This window comes from Diadema setosum, chromosome 8 (genome assembly GCF_964275005.1).
Source record: "Diadema setosum chromosome 8, eeDiaSeto1, whole genome shotgun sequence".
NCBI lineage: Eukaryota > Metazoa > Echinodermata > Echinoidea > Diadematoida > Diadematidae > Diadema > Diadema setosum.
The window spans coordinates 24,434,701-24,457,359 of record NC_092692.1 but is presented as its reverse complement, the minus strand read 5'-3'; the positions used below and the strand labels follow the sequence as shown (position 1 = coordinate 24,457,359).

General features: G+C 38.5%; 1 protein-coding gene across 1 annotated transcript in view; it reads left to right on the top strand.

The window, feature by feature from the left end:
- LOC140232161 (speract receptor-like) overlaps positions 1-22,659 on the top strand; it is a 239,989-nt gene that overhangs the window by 181,871 nt on the left and 35,459 nt on the right. The window contains exons 17-18 of the mRNA XM_072312304.1: positions 6,171-6,311; positions 7,444-7,567. Of these exons, the coding sequence (XP_072168405.1) occupies positions 6,171-6,311; positions 7,444-7,567 (265 nt within the window). The remainder of the gene's footprint in view (positions 1-6,170; positions 6,312-7,443; positions 7,568-22,659) is intronic.

Genomic DNA, 22,659 nt, shown 5'->3' with positions numbered 1-22,659 from the left:
TTGGCAGTCCGAAAGCCCGCCCAGGCCCGCCCGACATAGCGATGACGAGTGGACAGTGAATAAGTTCCACAGGACCATTGCAATGTACAGCTGATGAAAGGAAATTCGTCAATACTAATAGGCCCCATGGAAAGAAAATCTAAAAATTAGCTAACCACATTCACCCGCCGTCTCCACGCTCAGGCAGGCCTCCAGCGGACCTCCGGCAAGCCATTGGGACGCCAAGGATGCACCCTGCCCGAAAGCATGTATACATTTACATTACACAATAAAAACGAACTGCATACATTTGAATAAACCTGCTTGTTTACTTCATGCATATACTACTTCAACAGCGGTTGCCACCGGCAACCCGAAGAACCCCTTTCGAGCAAGGATGAAGTCGCTCTTGGCAGTGCGACAGCACGCCCAGACCCACCCGACGTAGCAACAGCGCGTGCATGCAAATTGTATAAAGTACAACAGTATCATACCAATGTACAGGTTAATGAAAGAAAATTCGTCTCACAAGAAGAAACATTCATTTAGCCGATCGCATGCACCCGCCGTCGCCACGCCGAGGTAGGCCTCTGGAAAGCCATCGGGTTGCCAAGAACATACCCTGCCCGAAAGCATACATAAATTAGCTTACATCATAACAACGTTAGAACAAACTCACGGGTACATAGACCTTTTAACTATTTTCATGCATACCTCCCCAGCAAAGGTTGCTCCAGGCAACCCGTAAGCCCGTCAACATCCACCTGACGTTGCAACAACTAATGCATGCAAGGTGGATTCCAAGCATGGAATTATTTTCTACAAACAAAATTGAATGTTACCAGTTATCCCATCCTTGGATCATCTATGAAATTAGCATGAGATAAAATATATTAACGAAGCAACATCAGACAGTTCAAATAAGTTGAACATGTCTCCATTTATCTAAAAACAGTGCTTTTACCTTGTTTTAGATATATAGTTTCTTCAATAACATAATAATGTTTAAAACTTTTTTGGAATAACGCCAAAGATAATGTACCGTTCTTACATCTTGTGGTGAATATGTCATATTTGGCATATTAAAAAAAAAACCAGAATTCAATGTAGTGAAAGGACCATTATTTTGAAATTCCAAATATGAAATCGTTAAATGTGAGAATAACTTCGTCTTTCAAAACTTGTCTTTGGAACTCTCTCAAAAACCGTTGAGTATAAGGGCACTCCCAGAACAAATGTGAAATTGTCTCGGTTGTATCTAAACAAAAGCTACATAAATCAGAATCTGACAAACCAATTTGTTTTAGCAGATTATTCACCCCGAGGATGTTGTGTAGAATTTTAAAATGAATATAACGTAATTTTGTCGACAATGAACTTTTAAAAGGAATGAGATTTTTTTCCAGTCAGTGACTGGTTCTATCAAAATTGAATTCCATTTTTCTTGTGATTTTGGAACTTCACGAAGTTTATCAACGCATTTTCTATGAATAAATCTTCATACTTTAGGAGCTTTCTTAATATCAAGAATCAATTCTAAATTCTTCTTGATAATTTTTATCTTGAATTTGAGGTTTTCTAACGACATTTTTCTAGTTAAGAGGAATTGCAGATATGATGGAAAAAATCCAAAAAGTTACATTGAATTTCATATTTATTTTCAAATTGTGAAAATCAAAGGAAATTACCCTGTTCATTCAACATATGTTGAATTATAAATTCTTATAATACCTTTATTTATCCAATTATGCTTGATAACTTCTTTTCCATTAATTCTAATGCAAGAATTGTTCCATATAACCTGATTATGAATATATCGTTCAGAAGGGTCTGAAAAAAAAAACTAAGTTACTCCAACAGACAAGAATTTCTCGTATGAATATATTTTTGACCTGATTAATCATATCCTTGCAATCGAGATTACAAATCCAAAATACGTCTCCGTCGAGATCTTTCATTGATAAATCAAAGAAGCATTTGCAGCTACCCTTACTATCAGGGTTAAAAAAAAGTTTTACCCATGCGGTTTTGAGACCCACAATCTTTGACTGAATGTGTATCATTCGTAGTCCTCCCTCACTATAATCTCCAATAACAATTTTACGTTTTATTTTATCTGGCTTCTTGCTCCATATAAATGAATATATAACAGACTCAATTTCTTTTATGAAAATCATCTGGAGGCTTTGGAAGAACAGAGAATAAAAATACTAATTGAGATATACCGAGAGATTTAACAAGAGTAATCTTACCTATTAGGGTTAAATTTCTAGGAGCCCAAACTCTAATAGTTCTTTTCAATAATTCCATTTTAGGCTTAAAATTGAGTTCAAATAAATCATTTGGGTTTGTAGTAAAACGTATTCCCAAGAGGCGATAAGGCCCTGTATTATGGTGAATATGTGGAACCCAAAAAAGATACATCTGGAGGATGGGCTTTGTAATATCCTAAGGCAATAACATCTGATTTGTTGCGGTTAATACACAAGCCAGAATATATTTTCAGTTGATTTATAATATACATAATTCTGGCAAGAGAGTTTATGTCTTCAACATAAAAAGTTGTATCATCAGCGTACATGCTTATCTTTATTTCAACATCATTAATTGTGATCCCTTTGACATTATCATCTCTTTTAATCCATATACTCATTATTTCGTTGCAGATTATAAACAGTAACGGACTAAGGGGGCATCCTTGGCGCACACCTCGCGTAAGATTAAAAAACTCCGAGGCATGACCATTATTCACAACACAAGAATAAATATCAGTATATATACAACATTTGCACCCAGGAGATCAAATCATCTCCAAAGTTAAAGTATCTTAAAACTTGAAACATATATGACCATTCCAGTTTATCAAATGCCTTTTCTATATTTGCTAAGAGCATAAAACCAGTAGCTTCACAGTCAATCATGTCTAATGTCAGTCTAATATTTTTGATTGATCACAACTTGTGTCAGACCACACTTTCTTTAACCTTTGGGCAAGACATTTTGCTGAAAGCTTGTAATCAGTATTCAAAGTAGATATGGGCCGCCAATTCTTCAAAAAAGAGTAAGTCCTGATTTTTTTTTTTTTTTTTGGGGGGGGGAATAAGATTAATGATTGCTCTCCTATGGTCCAGGAATAGTTTGCCTGAAGTAAAAGAAAAGTTGAAACTATTAAGTAACATTTCTCCAAGATCTGTACAAAAGAATTATAAAATTCGCACGGGAAGCCGTCACTTCCTGGAGTTTTATTGTTCTTCATAGTTTTAAGACTGTGTAGACACTCATTGAGTGTGATCAAACCTTCACATTTTTCTTTTGAATTTTCAGACAATTTAATTTCCTGAGTATCTTTAGGTAACAAATGTTCAAACTCTACAGTTGGGGGATTACACGACGTGTAAATCAACTTACAATAATCTTTAACAGTGTTTAAAATAGCTTTTGTCGATGAAACACGTTCACCATTATCATTGTAAAGTTTGGTAACTTTAAGTTTTTGTCTCTGATTCCTTTTCTCCAAATTCAGAAAATATCGAGTGTTCTTTTCGCCATTCTCAACCCAGTTTGCTCTGGATCTATTAATGACACCCTGAGTTTTCTTTTCATATAAAACATTTAAATCATCCCTATAACATTTTATCTGTTGGGCCAGAGAATCACGAGGATTAGAAATATAATCAGATTCTAAATTACCTATTTTCTTAAACAAATCATAGTCATATGTTTTATTCTGTTTTGCTTTTTTAATGGAATATCTGAGAGTCATAGATCTCATTTGACATTTCCAAAAATCCCAAAAAGTATTTGGATCTAAAATTTCAAAATATAAAGTTTTAGTTTCTTTAATACAATTGCGAATCTGTTCAACATATATTTCATCTTGTAAAAGAGATGTATTAAATTTCCAAAAACCACGTCCTCTGATTTCATTTACTACAGAAAAATTAAGGGATATTGCTGAGTGATCTGTTTTAAAACCAGGTGAGATCTCACATTTGTCAACTTGAACAACTAAATTACATGATATAAGAAAAAAAATGTCTAACCGACAAAAGATATTTCTCGAGTGCCAAGTATATTATGTACGTATTTTAGGATTTCTAAATCTCCATACATCAATAAGATTATATTCTTCCATTATTTCATTAATACAAGCAACACTATTATAATGAGTAGTTACTCTGCCTCCTCTCTTATCTAGGTTAACATATAAGACACAATTAAAATCACCTCCCCAAACAATTGACTCACAGTGAAATTTAGACAGTTTCTCCAAAACATCGAAAAAGAACAAAGAGTCATCAACATTTGGACCGTAAACGTTGACAAGCGTAATTTTTTGATTATCAAGCAAAGCGTCCAAAATAAGAAGTCTTCCATTGTTATCACAATAATGCTTATTAATTGTAACCAGAGAGGCGTCTTTAAACAATATGCACACTCCTCTACTGTTTGAGGCACCATGAAAAAAAAAATTGCACCATGTCCCCAATCTTTCGCCCATATACTTTCATCTTGAGGGGAGGAATGAGATTCTTGAATTAAAAAAAAAAAACATATATATTTGTCTTTTTACTACGTAACCAGGTAAACATTTCTAAGCGTTTAACTTTGTCACGAAGACCTCTGACGTTCAATGAATATATACCAAATGCATTCATAGATAACACCGGGTTCTTTTACTCAAAAAACACGACCGCATTAAAAACAGGTTTTGTAAGTTAACTGATCCCGAAACACATCTAAAGCAATAGTATAAGAGCTTAGTACCGCACACATCAACTTGCATTGAAAATGTAGAGATAATACTACATATGTAATTTTTCTTTCCTCCGTCCCTTTTAATGTGAAAATACAAAATCAGGCTTGCTTCGAGAAAAAACAAAAAACAACATTTCCAGTACATGGCTGCTGTGAGAAACACTAATCAGACTCCGATTCCGAGAGACAACTGCTAAGCACGACTCCTACAAGGAAACATATAAAATGCTGTTTAGAGCAAAAACAATTTCGGCGTAAAAACTGAAACAGTATCACACATTGACTCGCGTGAATATGGAGCTGCTGTTTTGGTGCTTAGAATATGGCAGAACATAAGGATGTAAATGTACGACTACAAACTCACAGTGCGATAAGCCGATCTTGGCCGTAGCTGCGTGTCCAAGGCTGAAATAGTAACGAACGTAACCCCGAGCGACCGGCGTAAGGATTCACAGACAAATGATACCCAGCTAGCGGCTGCAGATGAAATGAATGATGGTCACAGTGCGATATGCCGGTCCTTTGACCGTAGTTGAGTGTCCAAAGACTGATATAGCGACGTACTTTACACCAAGCGACCGGGCAAAAAGATCCATAAACGAATGATACCCAGCTACGGCGGTTGGGAATGAAATAAACAGTGGTCACGATATACGATTTACCGGTCCTTTCGCCGTAGCTGCGTGTCCGAAGACTGATGTAGCGACGTTCTTACCACCGAGCGCCTCTTTTCTTGATTTTCCCCTTAGGAGCTTCAGGAGGTCAGAGTAGTATTGTCCATTAATACTACCTTCCTTCTGAAGTCAAACTATGCTATGACTATAGATATTGATGGGTAGAATTAAGATATATTAAAGATTTAAGAGGCCAAATTGGGTCTTCAAAATAATCTTGATCATTTTTATATTAGGCTCAAAACTTTTCATCCACCCCTCGTACATACCAAACAAATAACAGGTTACCCTTAACGACCGCCTCATCGGGGTCTTCCAGACCCAATCATTTCATTAAAAAAAAAAAAAAAAAAAAAGCAGTGATGGAATTACAAAGGAGAGATGATTGTTTCTCCTCCTTCTCCTTCTCTGACGTCTCCCTGTTACAAAAGACACTTTTTCTATCATGTTCAAAGTGGAACTCCGAACTGCCTTAATCCCAATGATGTTGCCGATATCTTTACTTCATTCATATCTAGATTACAGTAAGTAAATTGGAAAAAGGAATTGAATTGAACTAAAATTATCCGCGCTGTACTATTTGTTTCCCGTACCATTTTTGGAAATGGAAAGCGTTTCTTGGATGTTACCATGCACTACTTTTAATGAATTACTTTACCGTATCAAGCTAGATATGATTCAAAATTATGATCACGGATTTGTTACCATTATTCATCAACATAAGTTTACTTGATAATTTTAAATGTCATTATTTTGCAGGAAACAAGATATTTTGGACAACATGGTAATGATTATGGAGAAATACGCCAACAACCTCGAAGAGATCGTAGAGGACCGCACCCAACAGCTGGTGGAGGAAAAAAAAAAGACGGAGAACCTCCTTCACAGAATGCTTCCGAAGTAAGACGACAGTGCACACCTATTAACAATAGAATATTTCGTTGTGGAGAATTCCCACGACTGTGCAGATTTTTCTTTTAAATGATTTTCAACAGCATTATGCGGTTATTTATCATCAATAAATGACACCCAAATATTCATGTGGATTGAGTGAATGCAGCAATATTAATAAGTAATATTAATATACAAGGCTCATTGCTCTTCTCTGCTGACCCCCATTTACATGAATTTATGCCTCGGTTTTTGTGCTTGTTTTGATATTCTTATATCTATGTCTAGTTTTCATTGTATGAATTGTTTGATGAATTTATGTCGAATGGAAATAAACTTGAATTGAATTGAATTGAACTGAATAAAATTAGATTAAATTGAATTGAAGACATCGATGGAGTTTAAGGAAAATCGGACAATCCGTTCAAAAGAAAAATAAGGAAAAATACCTGTACCTGCGGCTTGTTACTGACATTAATTACGTTTAGGGTAATATTATTCATCCTGCTTTGTGAAAGAGGTGAGCCAGTTTATTTTCCTAGAAAAGTGAAATAATGTTGATTTTCTGTTCTTACATTTTCTTGTCATTGTGCATGCATAATGGCATGAACTGAAGTAGTCTTCTCATCCGCGATGGCGGCACCAACATTTCAAAAGTGCGTAACCTTTGAAGGGATTGTCTTATTTTTCTGAAACTTCACTATTCTGCTGATATCGCTGCATTTCCTCAATTTACATATTACATGTTTGGGTTTTATTCTCCGTTAAACGTAGTCAGAAAAAAATATACCTGTTATAGTCCATCATGGCTAAAATCAATCTTTGAAAACTACAATACTCTTCAAGTATGTTTGCGATTCCATTATCATTTATGCATATTCTTAAGTAATTAACACAAGAAAAAACAGTTTCGTGTCATAATTCAGTGATCATATTCAATTTTTGCATTGTCATATTATGTCATATTGCCCTCACGATACACAGGACCATGAATATTACAAATTATTGTAAGGTTCCCTATGCAGTGGTTGCCCTGAATAAACACACAGTCCTCTGAGTATCAGACAATGTATGCGCTGTTGGTCTGTAACTTCAAACGTTGACGCAAACGTTTATGACTTTTCAATTGACATGAAATCAGACCCGTGGCCAACCAACTGAAGAGAGGTATGCAGGTCGTGCCAGAGTCCTTCGACTGCGTCACGATCTTCTTCAGCGACATCGTTGGTTTCACTAAATTATCGTCAATGAGCACGCCTTTTCAGGTGAGATATCACTGTCTCAATCCACATCATACAACAGCTAGAATTTCAAAGCAAGTGAAGATGATTACGTCTGTCAAACTTTTCAGAAAGATAGGAGTTATCATATCTATTTTGTATACATGTAGTTCATTTGTGTGTGTGTGTGTGTGTGTGTGTGTGTGTATTGTTTTATGGCTGCAAAAAGCACAAAAACGAGTAGTTTCACCACAAATTTATGAGAACGGGAAATGATCTTCAATTTAGCATCATATAGTACATTTTGGAGTCCACGATCATCCCGCGATCATTCGTTCTGCCATCAACATCCGATTTTCTTTTACATTTTTTTTTTTTTTTGCAGGGTGCGCAGCGTGCGCAGGGTGATTCAGCTCAATCAACAGCTCAATCACTTCCCAGAAATGGCCGTGGTGAAATGGCTGACACTTAGATTTACCCCATTTTACCTATTAAATGTGATAAAATTGTTAACATCTAAAGAAGGAAATGACAGCAAAAACACCAAGAAACAGCTCAAGTACAGACTTTCTGTTTTCTGGATTTTGTGTTTTTTCTGGAAGCTATAAAAGCCGATTTTATGATGATCTGGATAACGAAGCACTAAAACTCCTTCAGTTGTAGTTCGATGCTGGAGCTCAGAATAAAAACGGTGAATACTGCAGCAAGAAAACAGTGCAGCATTGCAGGTTTTGCGATTAAGCCTACAAAAACATATGATATCCTTATGAGGGATACAAAACAAAATAAATAAGCGTTAGCAAAATTATGAGCATTCGGATGCGTAAGTAGTAACTTTCCTTCGAGGCAACTAAATCTAGTATATATCATTAACCAAACATTCGGCAAGCCTCGGGTAAAGTGAATTCGATAACATAAACTTACCCACTGGTAAAGTTAGTATTCATGTCTCTTCATTAACTCATATCTTTTGCGAGACCCTCGGGTCCGTATTCTGCTAAAAGCCTAAACCGAGTTTAAACCAAGGTCTGGTCAAAAGTGGGTCTAAAGAGGGTTGAAAATGGCTTAGAAACACCAAGTTTAAACCCACTTCAGTCTGAGGTTTAATTTTGTAATCTACTAAGTCCAGCTGTGGTCTAAATCGGGTTTGAACTAAACCTACCCAGGATGAGGTTTATGTCTGACGATGGCTGAACGAGGCAGCGTATTACCTTGCACACAGAGCGTGGCATAGAACGCGTGGCTGGATGCAGCTAGCCGGCCACACCCGTAAACGCGAGATACGCAATTGCACACTAGGACCTGGGACTAACTACTTTTAAAAGAGTCTGTTGTAGTCTGGTGTAAGTGCTGGTAGGCCTAGGACTTGATTTAGGCCTACGCCTAGCCTGTCCGTGGGATGACGTATAGTGCTAGTCTGATAAGCCCAGCAGGAAACAGCACGGCATTGCCTTGGTATGACATGAATACCTTATTGCAATGCAATGCACATTATGCACTAACTAACTTGTTCGAAACATGTAGACCTAGGTCTATCATTTACGATGAAAATAACCTAAGGCTAGACCTAGAACTCTGTGTAAGGAGTCTAGAAGGTAGAGTCTGAGGTCGATCTAGGCCTAGACTAGAAACCCTAGATCTAGGGCCTAGACCTCTAGGGGAGAGTGGGGAGAATTGGGACAAAAATTGTGATTTGATGACTTTTCTCGTATAGCTTTTCTGATACTTAGAATGGGACACTCATGTCTCGGACCCAAAGACTACCGATGCTAGGCCACATGATGGATTGTTACTTAATATTCCTAAAAGTCTCATATTTGTGTCACAATTGATTTTAAAAAGGCTTCTGAATAGGGAGAAGTGGGCCACCCCTTCGGAGAAGTGGGACATTGGTTGGGGTGAAGTGGGACAAACAGTAACTATAGGTAGACACAATACAAGCATATCTAATTATGATGTGTGTGTGTGTGTGTGTGCTTGGCCCTATGTGTGTGTGTTTGAATATTCATTTTCATACATGAAGAATTTTATCGCAAAATGTGATATCCATTATGGTCAATCAGAGAAAGTTGCATTAAAAGCATCCAGAACTTAAAGAAAATAATTAGAAAATCTTTGATAGTTTTATCATAACTTTGAATACACGGAGAAGTCAAAGTGGGACAGTGATGCTGTCCCAGTACCTAGTTCACCCCAGCACCCCCCCCCCCCCAAAAAAAAAAATCAAAATGGCAGCTACCATCACAATTTAGCTTATTTTTGCAAAATCTTTTAATGCAAATTATTGGAACTCATAGGGCCTAACATCATACATAGAGCATGATAAGTGCCTGCTAAAGCGGTACGATGAATTCAGAAAGCATTTCACAATGAATGCAAAAAAAATACAAAAAAAAGTGTCCGAAAAAATAATTCAAAATTAAACTTTCCGGCAGAGTTGTGGCGGAGCTGTTACCATGTGCTTGTACTCTGATGTCAAATGCCTAATAGGCGATAACATGGCCGGAGGAACCGGGGGGGGGGGGCAGGGAGCTCCCCCCCCCCCCCCCACTTTTTGTGCACCATACAAAGGAATACATAAGGTGTCATTTGGGCCCCCCCCCCCCCCCCCCCACACACACACACACTTTTTAACCCGGAAGTTCGTAAGTGACACTGAAAAAAGAAATAAGATACAGATCTTGAAGTGTGAGGACGGAAAGGTTATGTTTTTGGGCTGAGACCTTTTTTTTTCCTGTTAGCTCATGAAACCCGGAAGTGCCCCTCATACTTTGAAAACACTCCACCGGCCCTGGATAAGACTTGAAATCCGATTAGTTCAAAAACTTTTTGAGATATGAGAGGTGTCCCACTTCTCCCGCGTCCAAGTTCGCCCCACTCTCCCCTCCTAGTATTTGAATAGCTAGACTACAATTCCAGGACTAGATCTAGATAGAATCTACTTCTATTAATTTCGAGACAGGGTTATATTTATAAATGTTAAAATGGTTTACATATTTCATTAATTCACAATCTTTCGGGTGCTTGAAAGGGCATTGTACTGGTTTTTTTTTTTTTTTTTTTTTTTTTGGGGGGGGGGGGGGGGGGGGTTAAAGACCCAGCGGTGCAAACAGAATCAAAATTTCATAACGATTAAGTCCGTAATTTGATGTTAAAAATGGAACTTTTTAGGTGAGAATTATGCTAATGAGCTGACGAGCCTGGATGTTATGATGTCACATGTGCTCTCACTATAACTAATTACAAGCGCTAACATACGCGTGCGTTAATTCGTATTGAGTAGCAGACGACGCTTAGGCCTAATTTAGCTAGCAGGCGGCGCTTGTGTATTGTTCTATCCAGGTAGATATCTCAAATTTCACTAAACCAAATCGCACCAAAATTACAGGATATACTTCAGAGCATATTTCAAAGTATTCTCTTATATTTGAACGAAATTAGTAATCGAGAAGTATCAATATTGACGCCGACTTTCAAGTCGTCACTCAAAAAAAAAACTCACTCTTAGCGAGAGATCTTGGCGAACGCAAGATGCACAATCTAGAACTGAAGTTAGCCGACTAGTGCTGTGCGAACGGGGAATTTACGCGAGAACTAAACTCAAAGTGTAATGATTTTTGCGACTTGTGTGATATAGGAACATTTTTCATTCAACTTACCACAAATAATTTGTAAATTTATTTATTGCCCCCGATTACTTGAAAGATTTGTCTCTGATATTAAATGGCTAACTTCAGTCTGTGCGTGCGCAGCAGGTAGGTAGGGCCTGGCCGCAATCACTCATGTAGTCGTAGAGCAGATTATTTTTAGCGACGCCGACAGGAAAGTCGACATCTACACTTACCGACATGTGATTTGTTTCCAATTAACGTGAGCTGTTGGATATGAATCAGAAAGTATTTCCCGTGAGTTTGGTGCCATTTGGCAAAGGTGAATTTTGAGATATCTACATGGATACGGAAGTACGCTAGCACTATACCTACACCAGCCCTGGGATCGCGAAGCGGCGACACTGTGTTAGAATCTACGTGGTCAGGCCACTCTTCCGAGATATGGGTTCTAGTAGGCCTACTGAAACAAACTGTTAGATCTAATATTAGTCCTTGGTGTAAATGACACCACTATGAGATTTATCTCGACTACAAAACATCGGAAATCCATAAAGCAGATACCTTACCTGAAAAATTCAGCACAGGAACAACAGTGCTTGCAGGACAAGGGTCCATATCTAGATCTGGAGTCTGGACTTTCGTCTGGACTTTCTTCAAGGTTCTGGCAGCAGGGTATGTATACTAATAGCGCTGTGCACATAGGGCCTACAGCTGCAATGTCGACGGTGAGTGAGTGTAGGGCCTACTCATCAAAACTTGGACTGCCACGTAGAACCTACTCTTTGACTGCTCAGTAGTCCTAGTCCTAGTTCTAGTATTTCCGAGTCTATGTGTACTGGTACCGTTTTCATCTTACTAAGCGTAAATCGTGCGTGCCGTTGAAGAGAGTCTATCTACATTTGGATTTAGATTCACTCAGCCCTCATCTACGTTAGATAGTTTGAACTGGCGAACCATCGCTCGATCATGATCATCAATGCGTAACTTTACTTACACACAGTCTTCTATGGGCAGCACGTTCGGATAACGATGCCGATTTCATTTTGTATAATCTGGAATTTCCCCACAAGTTTTATCTAAATAAAAAGCTGTTGAAGAGATTGCTTTTAAACATTAATAGATATTGTTTAACATGTTTATTATAGCTCCATATTGCAATTATACTAAAATAACAGCTTTTGCAGTACTTCGTGTGAGATTAAATTGGCATTATGTAGTTCTTCTTGCCTAAGTCGGAGTTGTTCACCAAGAGCACCCATGACGTAGGCCAAATTGTGTGGATCGTTCCATGGCTTGCTCGTTTTCATGTTTTTCAAAAATTCATTACAGGCTTATCCTGGGTTAAAGAATCCTCTCTTTCCAGTAGTAGGCATCAAAAAATATAGATTAGAATTATCAGACAATTAGAAAATGTCAGTACAGTTTTCTTTTAAAGACATTCAGTCGGGAGGGTACATGGACATAATTGTGGCGCTCCGACAAAATGAGTCATAAGTCGCACGGGGAGTTTTCCTGCAAGGAGCCGAAAATGAAGGGGAAGCACTGCTTGGGTCGAAATTTTTTTATGACGGATTTTGATTCCTTGATGTTTTATCTATTTGTACAGAAAATTTCAGTGTATAAAAATTAGTACAAGTGTCCCAAATCACAGTTTTTCTGAGGCAATTTTTTTCGGTTACATTTTTTTCGAACGCTCGCCTTTGCGTTGCGTCTCGCACCTATTGTTCTTGCCCGATCGAGACTCCGCCTCCGTTGCTAGGGCGTATGCTAATGAAGCATTGCTCTTGACCCCATTGAAGACAAAACAAAGCATGGTGCGCGCGGCGCGGGGCGGCGGCCAAGCGGCGAGGGCTTTAGAATTACGCAATAATAGTGAGCTGACCAAGGCTATCGATTGCATGGCCAGCGAGTTGCGTTTGATATATGCACCACATTTCATGAAGTGGTGATTGATGTGACGCACAAATCGCGCTGAAAAAATTAATTCCAACGAACGATCACGCAAAATTTATGATACTTTATCAATGAGCTAATACAATATGATCACATATCAAACTTGAAACCTCTCTATGCGTGTGTGTACTTTTACAACGGTTATTGGCCTCATTTATGAATTCATTCAAATAATTATAACTTTCGTTCCCTGTTATGTGACTTGCTGTATAAAGTTCATCCTTGGAGATAAATAGTAGGGCCTAAATTGTCAATTATTCTCGCTTTTTATAAAGTCGACAATTCATGTGATAATTAGCCAAATAAATGTAATGCGTACTATTATTTCCCTGGTTAATAAAACTTATTGCCCTATTTTCTTATGATGGTTTGGGCCGCGACGGCATGGAGAGAAATCGGAAGACAGACATTATTAATGCCCAAATAGCTCGTGTTTTCTTTTGAGGATATTCTGACTCTTGTCATCTGTGTATTTTTTAGAAGTAGGACCTATTTGAGAAAGTGACAGAAAGCTGTGTCGCTACTCAAAAGTGTGTTTCTTCATTTTGTTTTGTTTTTTAATCAGAATGTTTGTAATGATAGCTGTTTGTCGTGTATTGCGTGTAGCTGACATGTGAGAGGTCATGTCTGCAAAGAATTTGGCTAACAGCTTTGCGAAGTAGCAGTGCTAATTGCCTATTGAATTGCGTATTCTGAGGAATTCCGAATGAAAGGACTCGGACGACACTGTTCACGCCTTGTATCCGAGTAAGCCCCGCATCAACGAAGCCTTGAACAATGAAAGGTAAACTTCCTGATATCAAGGGGTGGATAATCACGCAACCAGTATTCTTTCTTTGGCATTGATAGCAGAATCAGTGACGTAATGGAGCAACAGTGTTGGAAGATCGGCATTATGTCTGCTAATTTGTAAAAGAATTTTTCAGTCCCCTTTTGTGTTCAGAACCACAGTCAGGGACACTAACTTACTTTATCTCCTACAAGCTATCGTTACTATCTTAAAACGTGAATTTTATGAAAGGTTAAAAGTGATCGTGGAATCAGTTCTTCTGCGTGACACCAGGCTTTTATAATAGCATACCAAGCTTAAATCGTTTACCTGTATAGAAAGGGCGGGAATACACACTTATCGCAATCATCCGGATTTGAGAGTGATACACTTTACTATATTTCTTCATCTTTTCCCCGACAAAGACCATGGTAATTCAAAACAAACAAACAAACAAACAAACAAACAAGCAGTTGCATTATATCAGAACGTACATAATTTTTGTGTTTCATGTATGTATAGGTCATCTCTTGATGTATAGTAGGCATTTGTTGTCGTTTTTACAGCGTTTCCTAATAAATGCCTTTAGCGAAAACCAACACAACTTTTATCAAGGAGGGAAGGGAACATAAATTTAAATATAGCATAGTTTACAGAAATCAGACATGTAGATAAGGCAATCATATACATCCGCATGGCCGATTGTAATCTCTTACTTTGACTATTAAACATGATCGCGTGCATTTACGTGCTTTTTCTAATTTCTTGAACTTTGCCTCATTTTCTCTTTCTTTTTTGTAAACAATTGCTCGCAACACTTAAAAATCGTAACACAGTCTGCTATCCCACAATATAATGTTCCATTTGATTCGTCACATATTGTTGATTGATTACAGAGGTATCATCTACAAGACTTAACTGATGGTTTACAGAAGTGATCATCAATTCAGTAAGGATTAGTCAAGTAATGAATTCACTTTACCCATCATGTCTAATCGAACTACGACATTGTTGGGGTAACCACGCCTTTTTATTCTCATAGTTCAAACTAATTCTTGACATAATCAAAACAAATAATTCTTTATATAATTTCTCAAAATACTCAAAAGATGGCCTAAGTCAAAACTTTCTACTATGGTTGCATACGGCAATCTTTACTGGCCTAAACAAGTTTTCTAGAGCTATCAGTTCCCCCTATGACGATGACTTCGACTGCGTTTTGAACTTGTACCGAAATACTTTCAAAACAGCTATTATCTTTATAATTCGATTAATGAACCAGTCTTTTGAATTCATAACCAGCATTCGTAATTCTAACCATACAGTAACATAATACTGTCAATAAAAGTTGGAAAATGTAAATGCTATAATAATAGCGCAAAATAAATGAGTAACGATTATCTTCATACATTTTAATTCCTAAGTGATATCGCTACGAAAATGACACATGGTTTGACTACTGCTTCAAGCAAATAAAAGTAAAAAGGAATGGGATCATACTTTTAATGATAGTACCATATAGCATTCCACTGTATTTGGTAACGTTTGGTTACGTTTCTGTGCGCTTTACGTACGGACAATAAAAGGCAGATTGACGCTATTAACATGCTAACACACAACGCATTCAAAATGTTTTTTGAAATACACCGTGTACAATGTAATGTTTTAGTATACGGTTTGAAACTTTGAATTTGCGAGTCCTTTATAATGTTATAAGGGTTATTACATTATCAAGCAAAAATTTAAGTATTTAGGGATTCGGATTTGCGCAGAAGACTAACAATGCTATATATGGCGATCATTCGCAACAGAGACAATCCGCTTCAATAAACATACAATGTAATTCTGTTTTCATAAATTGAAAGAGAAACGAAAAGAAGTCAACTTTTTAACTTCATTTAGCTTTCTCACCAATTGAACTTGATTTGATCTGCCATGCATGATATCGCTGATATCATGAACATGAACATAAAACACACATGTATCATGAACATGAACATGAACATGAACATATCTTGAACAGTCAGGGAGACAGCCGATTTTGAGGGAATGGAGATATTCGCGAATAATCGGGAAAGTTGGACTTAATGAATTATTCATGACCTTTCCGCAGTCTCTGGCCGAAGCTCGACGCGTACAAAGTCAATGGCTATCACTGCATCGTTTTGACATGCATATCTTTAAAAATTCACCTTAAAAAATCCTCATTTAGTGTTGATAATGAAATTTCACCCAATGAAAGATGAATAAATAAAGTTTATCTCCTCCAAAAATCAATATTCACATATAGTGAGGAAAATTTGTAATTGAAGGATGAAAACGCGAATCCAACGTGTATTTTTTGAATCTCCGTGTCATAGTTTCTTTCAAGGCGTTCTTATTTTGCAGCGATTATTCAACGAAACACAGGGACGGACTGTGTGTGTGTCTGCAATGCGCTATGCATGAATCGCGTTATCACAGTGCACGCACGTACCGTGCGTACGTGAGCGCTGTTACCGCTGAGCTTCAACGTCTATGGGAATTGTGGTAGCCTGTCATGCTTTTGCCGATATTTCTATCAACAATTCAGTTATTTTTTCGTCAAATGATCAAGAGTTGGTGAGAACTGGTATTGTACTTAGATAGTCCGGTCCCCTAAACTCCTGGTTTGCCCGTATTTCTGTGGAATGTCCGAATGAAAAGAGCAAGAAACGGAAGGCACCGCCACCGTAGGTGTTCTAATAGGTTGCATGACATAATACTGTCAATAAAAGTTGGAAAATGTAAATGCTATAATAATAGCGCAAAATAAATGAGTAACGATTATCTTCATACATTTTAATTCCTAAGTGATATCGCTACGAAAATGACACATGGTTTGACTACTGCTTCAAGCAAATAAAAGTAAAAAGGAATGGGATCATACTTTTAATGATAGTACCATATAGCATTCCACTGTATTTGGTAACGTTTGGTTACGTTTCTGTGCGCTTTACGTACGGACAATAAAAGGCAGATTGACGCTATTAACATGCTAACACACAACGCATTCAAAATGTTTTTTGAAATACACCGTGTACAATGTAATGTTTTAGTATACGGTTTGAAACTTTGAATTTGCGAGTCCTTTATAATGTTATAAGGGTTATTACATTATCAAGCAAAAATTTAAGTATTTAGGGATTCGGATTTGCGCAGAAGACTAACAATGCTATATATGGCGATCATTCGCAACAGAGACAATCCGCTTCAATACGAAAAAATACGAAACGAAAAGAATTCAACTTTTTAACTTCATTTAGCTTTCTCACCAATTGAACTTGATTTGATCTGCCATGCATGATATCGCTGTGTGTTCTATTGATTCTATTAAATTGTTTAATTGGCGTGCTTGTTTTTTATGCAGAATATTACAGGTAAGTGCAATTCATTGAAGTTCATAATGTTTGTACATATGGCGTGTTCGTTGTTTTGTATTTTCATTTTTATAATATGTCACGTGTCCATTATCTGATTCTGACCACGAAAATATGACGACTGTTTAAATGCGGAGTATATACTGGAAAACTAATGTCTCCTGCCAGTATAGACAAGCTAATTTCTAGTCTATCCCCGCTTGAAATGGAAATGAAATTAAAAAAAAAAAACACCGAAGTTCGACTTTCAGCAGATTTCAACCGTTTTGTATAGTGCCTGATACATGTAATGGACACAATTCTTAAGCACATAAGCAATCACACAACTTTCGGGAATAAATGTATGTCTTAATGATTGCATCTCATGGAAGAAATCTCGTCTCCTTGCCTGAACTTTAGCTTCGTCCTTTTCAAGCTTGCGGGAAAGAAATAGTTGAACATCAATCGCAATCATAAAGATAGGCACATCCTTAGAAATAAGCACAGGAGTACTGAGACACACTACAAAATAAAAACGGGCCTTTTATCACTATTGACAACGCATGACATTGAAATGCTTTTTATTGGGGGGGAGGGGTTAATACAATTGATTATTCTGAAGATTTGTTAATCACACAATGAAATATGGTTCGCTATTAGCTAAGGTTCGTTAACAAGAAAATTAAATGCGGTTCCTTTTCCGGTGGTTCCTTTACGCGAAAGTAATCAAGCAATCATTTATTCTAATAAGGTTTGTGAATACAAAACGAAGTAAAGAAGGCCTAAATTCCAAATATATGTCAGTATGATTATATATACTCCACTTCTCAAATGCAGAAAGATTGTAACTGCAGATGTGATGTAAAAAAAAATAATAAAAAAACATTTTTTTTAAGCTTAAGCTACAAGTTAATGGTTCTTTATATGCTATGGTATTACAAAAGTGACTGAGAATAAGAAGTATATTTATGATACAATCATATAAACCCAACGTGAAGCTGTCAAGCCTACATCAACCTTTGCTTCTGATACGTATAGTATGTGCAGCATTGGCAAGCGTGAAAAGCGATAATTACTGTGCACGCAACGCCTATAAAGGAAATGTGCCTAATATGGCGGGAATTCAGAATGTACGGCTGTATACAGTTGTAGCAGAACAGACGCGAAAGCAGTCTTTGATGCTCTGCAACATTACGACCATGTGCGTAATTTGAGGGGTTTTAGTACACGCAAAGACGACTATCGTTAATCAACTTCATTGACTTTTTCTACCGATGCTGTCTTTTGAACCCCCGCCTACAATACAATGTAGGTTCTCAGGTTCTATTTAGGTATTGGTACTTGCTAACCGCATCCTCTTTAGTTTCCATTGACAACAACATGGGAGGAGAATGGAAGCGATCAACGCCCTCGCTAAAAGACGCTTCTCGTAATACGCATTGCGTTCCTTTTTTTTCTTTCTACTGTTTCCTATTGTTTGTGAGTTAAAAACTTGCGGCAAACTACACCGCAGCCAGCACACAACGCGTACCGACTCATTCATGCGGCGGCAGCGGCACGGACACAAACGCACCGAAGTTTACATTCGGGCTGCCGTATTGGTCAGAATCGTTAATGATAGACCTGTACTGCGATTGGTTAATTATCTTACACACCCAAGCTATCGCCTTATACGGTAGTGCGTGCGATGGAGCGTAAACGCCGTCGCTAAGCAGGACTGTCGAGTATTGTTTCGTCCCGTGAAAGAAACAGGTTGTGAGCTTGAACAAAGCCTGAACTTTGAGAGCGATTTTCTCCGTTATTTAGAAAATGGACTGACATCATAAGCGTAGTTAATATTCGTTTTTATGATCTATAGGGATGTCGAAATGAGTTGTATTACATATCAGTGTAAAGCTTAGAGTCTGTAGAATTCACATATAGGAATAACTACGATTTTTTTTTTTTTGCGACTTTTGACTCATTCCGACGGAGCGCATTTCAGCCGCGCGGGTGGCGCCACGTAAACTCGCTTCCGAAGTACTACGAAGCGAAATGTGTGTGTACGCAAGACATCCCTACTGCAATGTATCGCGCTATAGTATCTCGATTCCTCGCTTGAGCGCTGAGCTCAGCCGAGATGTGTACGTACTGTACATGTGAATTGCATGCATGGTATACGGTAGCGATCGCAATATCGCCGGCCGGCCGTATTTATAGCGCCTGAGCTGCCTTTACGTACGTGTATACGCACCTTCTATAGTAGCCTTCTCTCATCATCGCATCGTCGATCGTCGTCACTCGTCAACTATACTCTTCAGATCAGATCAGACTAGAGTACAGATCACAATCAGTTGACAATAGATACATGTGTGCAGGTAAATGTGAGGATGACCATCATGGACTATGACACATCGTCATGGGTAGCGGCAACGGCGTAAATCCATACTGAGGAGTGGGGGGGGGGGATGGTCACCATCACCACGATTACAAGCCCATGACCGGACCGGCGCAGCCTTTTTTTTTGGGGGGGGGGGGAGTGGGGGGGTGGGGGGGGGGAGAAGCTTTGTGCCCCTCTCCCCCCCCCCTCCCCCACACACACACTTTACAGGGATCGGATGCCCCACTCTTTTGCATGAAATATAAAGTGGGAGAAAAGTGGCAGCAACAACATAAAGACTTTTTGTTCTTGTTGTTGTTGTTGTTTTTTTGTTTTTTTGTTTTGCTTGTCAGACGACTTTCGGCGGAAAATCAGACCTTAAAAGTATGAAAACATTTTTTTTTTTGGGAAATATCTGTGAGAGGGAGCGGAACGACCGAACGAGGGAAGGGTGTGTATGGGGAGGGGGGGGGTAATCCCTCTCCCACACGAGGAAGATTTTGCATTTTCAGACCTGAAATTCAGCGATCTGGTGCTCACTTGTGGTGAAAATTTTGTTTTCTTTTCTTTAAAAAAACAAGAAAATGAAATATTCACAATATATTATTGAATGACAAAATCGTGGTATTTCAGCTCTTGCTGTGCGACATCACTGTGAAGGCCTACTAAATAATGGGGCCTATCATCGGCGTAGACAGGATTTGATCTTATGAGGAGCGGTTATGTGAGGGAACGAATCAAGCGAGGGGGGAGGGTATGGTAGGGGGGGTTCCCCCTCCTACGGTGAAATCTCTTTGCGTTAAAAATTTTGACATTTTTCAGTCCAAAAACTGCCGTTTGTGGCTGTATTTTTTCGCTTTGGAAATTAAGGGGGCGCACCGGGCAAAAACTGTTGGCAATTACTGGCAGCAACATCAGGAGAATGGCATAATGATTAAAATAATGCGAGCGAGCGAAGCGAGCGAGCTTCAAAATTGTAACATTTGACAGTCCAAAAACTGCCGTTTGTAGCTATGTTTTTCGCTTTGGAAATTAAGGGGGCGCACCGGGCGAAAACTGCTGGCAATTACTGGCAGCAACATCAGGAGAATGGAATAATAATTAAATGCGAGCGAGCGAAGCGAGCGAGCTTTAAAAATTTGACATTTTACAGTCCCCAAACTGCCGTTTGTAGCTATATTTTTCGCTTTGGAAATTAAAGGACAAGTTCACCTTCATTAACATAAGGATTGAGAGAATGTAGCAATATTAGTAGAACACATCATTGAAAGTTTGAGGAAAATCGGACAATATGTTTAAAAGTTATGCATTTTTAAAGTTTTTGTGCAGTCACCGCTGGATGAGAAGACTACTGCAGTGTATGATGTCACATGCGTACAACAATATAAGGAAAATATACAGAGAATTCACAAAATTTCATCTTTTGAAAAAAGTACACATTCCCTTGACTCGTTGCTGACATTATGTTATGGGTAATATTATTCCCATTGCCTGTAGAAAGAGGCAAGTCAAATGTTCTTTTATTTTGCAAAAAAAGTGAAAATATGTTGAATTTCCTTCATATTTTCTTTATACTGTTGTACTCATATGACATCACAAGCCTTAGTAGTCTCCTCATTCAGCGGTTCCAACACAAAAGTTTAAAAAATTCATAACTTTTGCATCGATTGTCCAATTTTCCTCAAACTTTCACTGATGTGTTCTACTAATATTGCTGCATTCCCTCAATCCTTATGTTAATGAAGGTGAACTTGTCCTTTAAGGGGGGCGCACCTGCTCACAATCACTGGCAGCAACATCAGGAGAATGGCATAGCGATTAAATGCGAGCGAGCGGAGCGAGCGAGCTTGAACATTGAAAGTTTTGACATTTTACAGTCTAAAAATTGCCGTTTGTAGCTATACTTTTTCGCTTTGGAAATTTAGGGGGCACACCGAGTGCAACTGCCGGCAATTACTGGCAGCAACATCAGGAGAATGGCGTAGCGGTTAAATGCGAGCGAGCGGAGCGAGCGAGCTTGAAAATTTTGACATTTTACAGTCCAAAGACTGCCGTTTGTGGCTGTATCTTTTCGCTTTGGAAATTAAGGGGGTACACCGGGCGCAACTGCCGGCAATTACTGGCAGCAACATCAGGAGAATGGCATACTGATTAAATGCTAGCGAGCGAAGCGAGTGAGCTTAAAAATTTTGACATTTTCCAGTCCTAAAAACTGTCGTTTGTAGCTATATTTTCGCTTTGGAAATTAAGGGGGGCGCACCGGGTGCACCTGCTGTCAATCACTGGCAGCAACATCAGGAGAATGGCATAGCGGTTAAATGCGAGCGAGCGGAGCGAGCGAGCTTTAAAATTTTAAAATTTTACACTCCAAAAACTGCCGTTTGTAGCTATATTTTTCGCTTTTGTTTGTCCCACTTTTATTTGAGAACCACCCCCCCCCCCCCCATCGACGCCTCTATACATATTAGGTTGCTTTTGTTAAGTTAAAGATGTGCTGCACACTCTTTGATAAATTAGGGAATATACGTCTATGTCAAAAGTGTACAAAGTTTATCCCTTCATAGCGGACCTTTTGCATGTTCATGATTGCAATACAACGATCTGGTGCATATAGTTCTGGCGATATTTGGACAATTTTCCATTAAGAAAGTTCGAGATTTGTCCTCATCTCGGGAATTGCTTGGGGGATAAATGATTTGTCTGTCTAAACACTTCCTTTGGGGCGGGGCAAATGCCCCTTCGCCCCCCATAGATTCGACGTCCCTGATCTTCCCTTGGTATGCCCATAGATGTATCCTGACTGAGTCATCAGTCACTGTCGTTTCTCAGGAATGATTCAGGAAATGGAGGGGATTCAATTATGGCGATAAAGTTGTTGTTATTGTTTGTTTGTATGTTTTCGTACATATTTTGCAGATGGTCCCCAGTTACTCGCGTCATAGCATGTTTACATGTAGACCTATACTATTTGACGTTGTCAACGCCTGAGCCATACCTTACAGTGTATGTCGATGTTACTTTCTTCGCGAGCGAGCGAAGCGAGCGAGCGCTTGAGAAAATTATACATT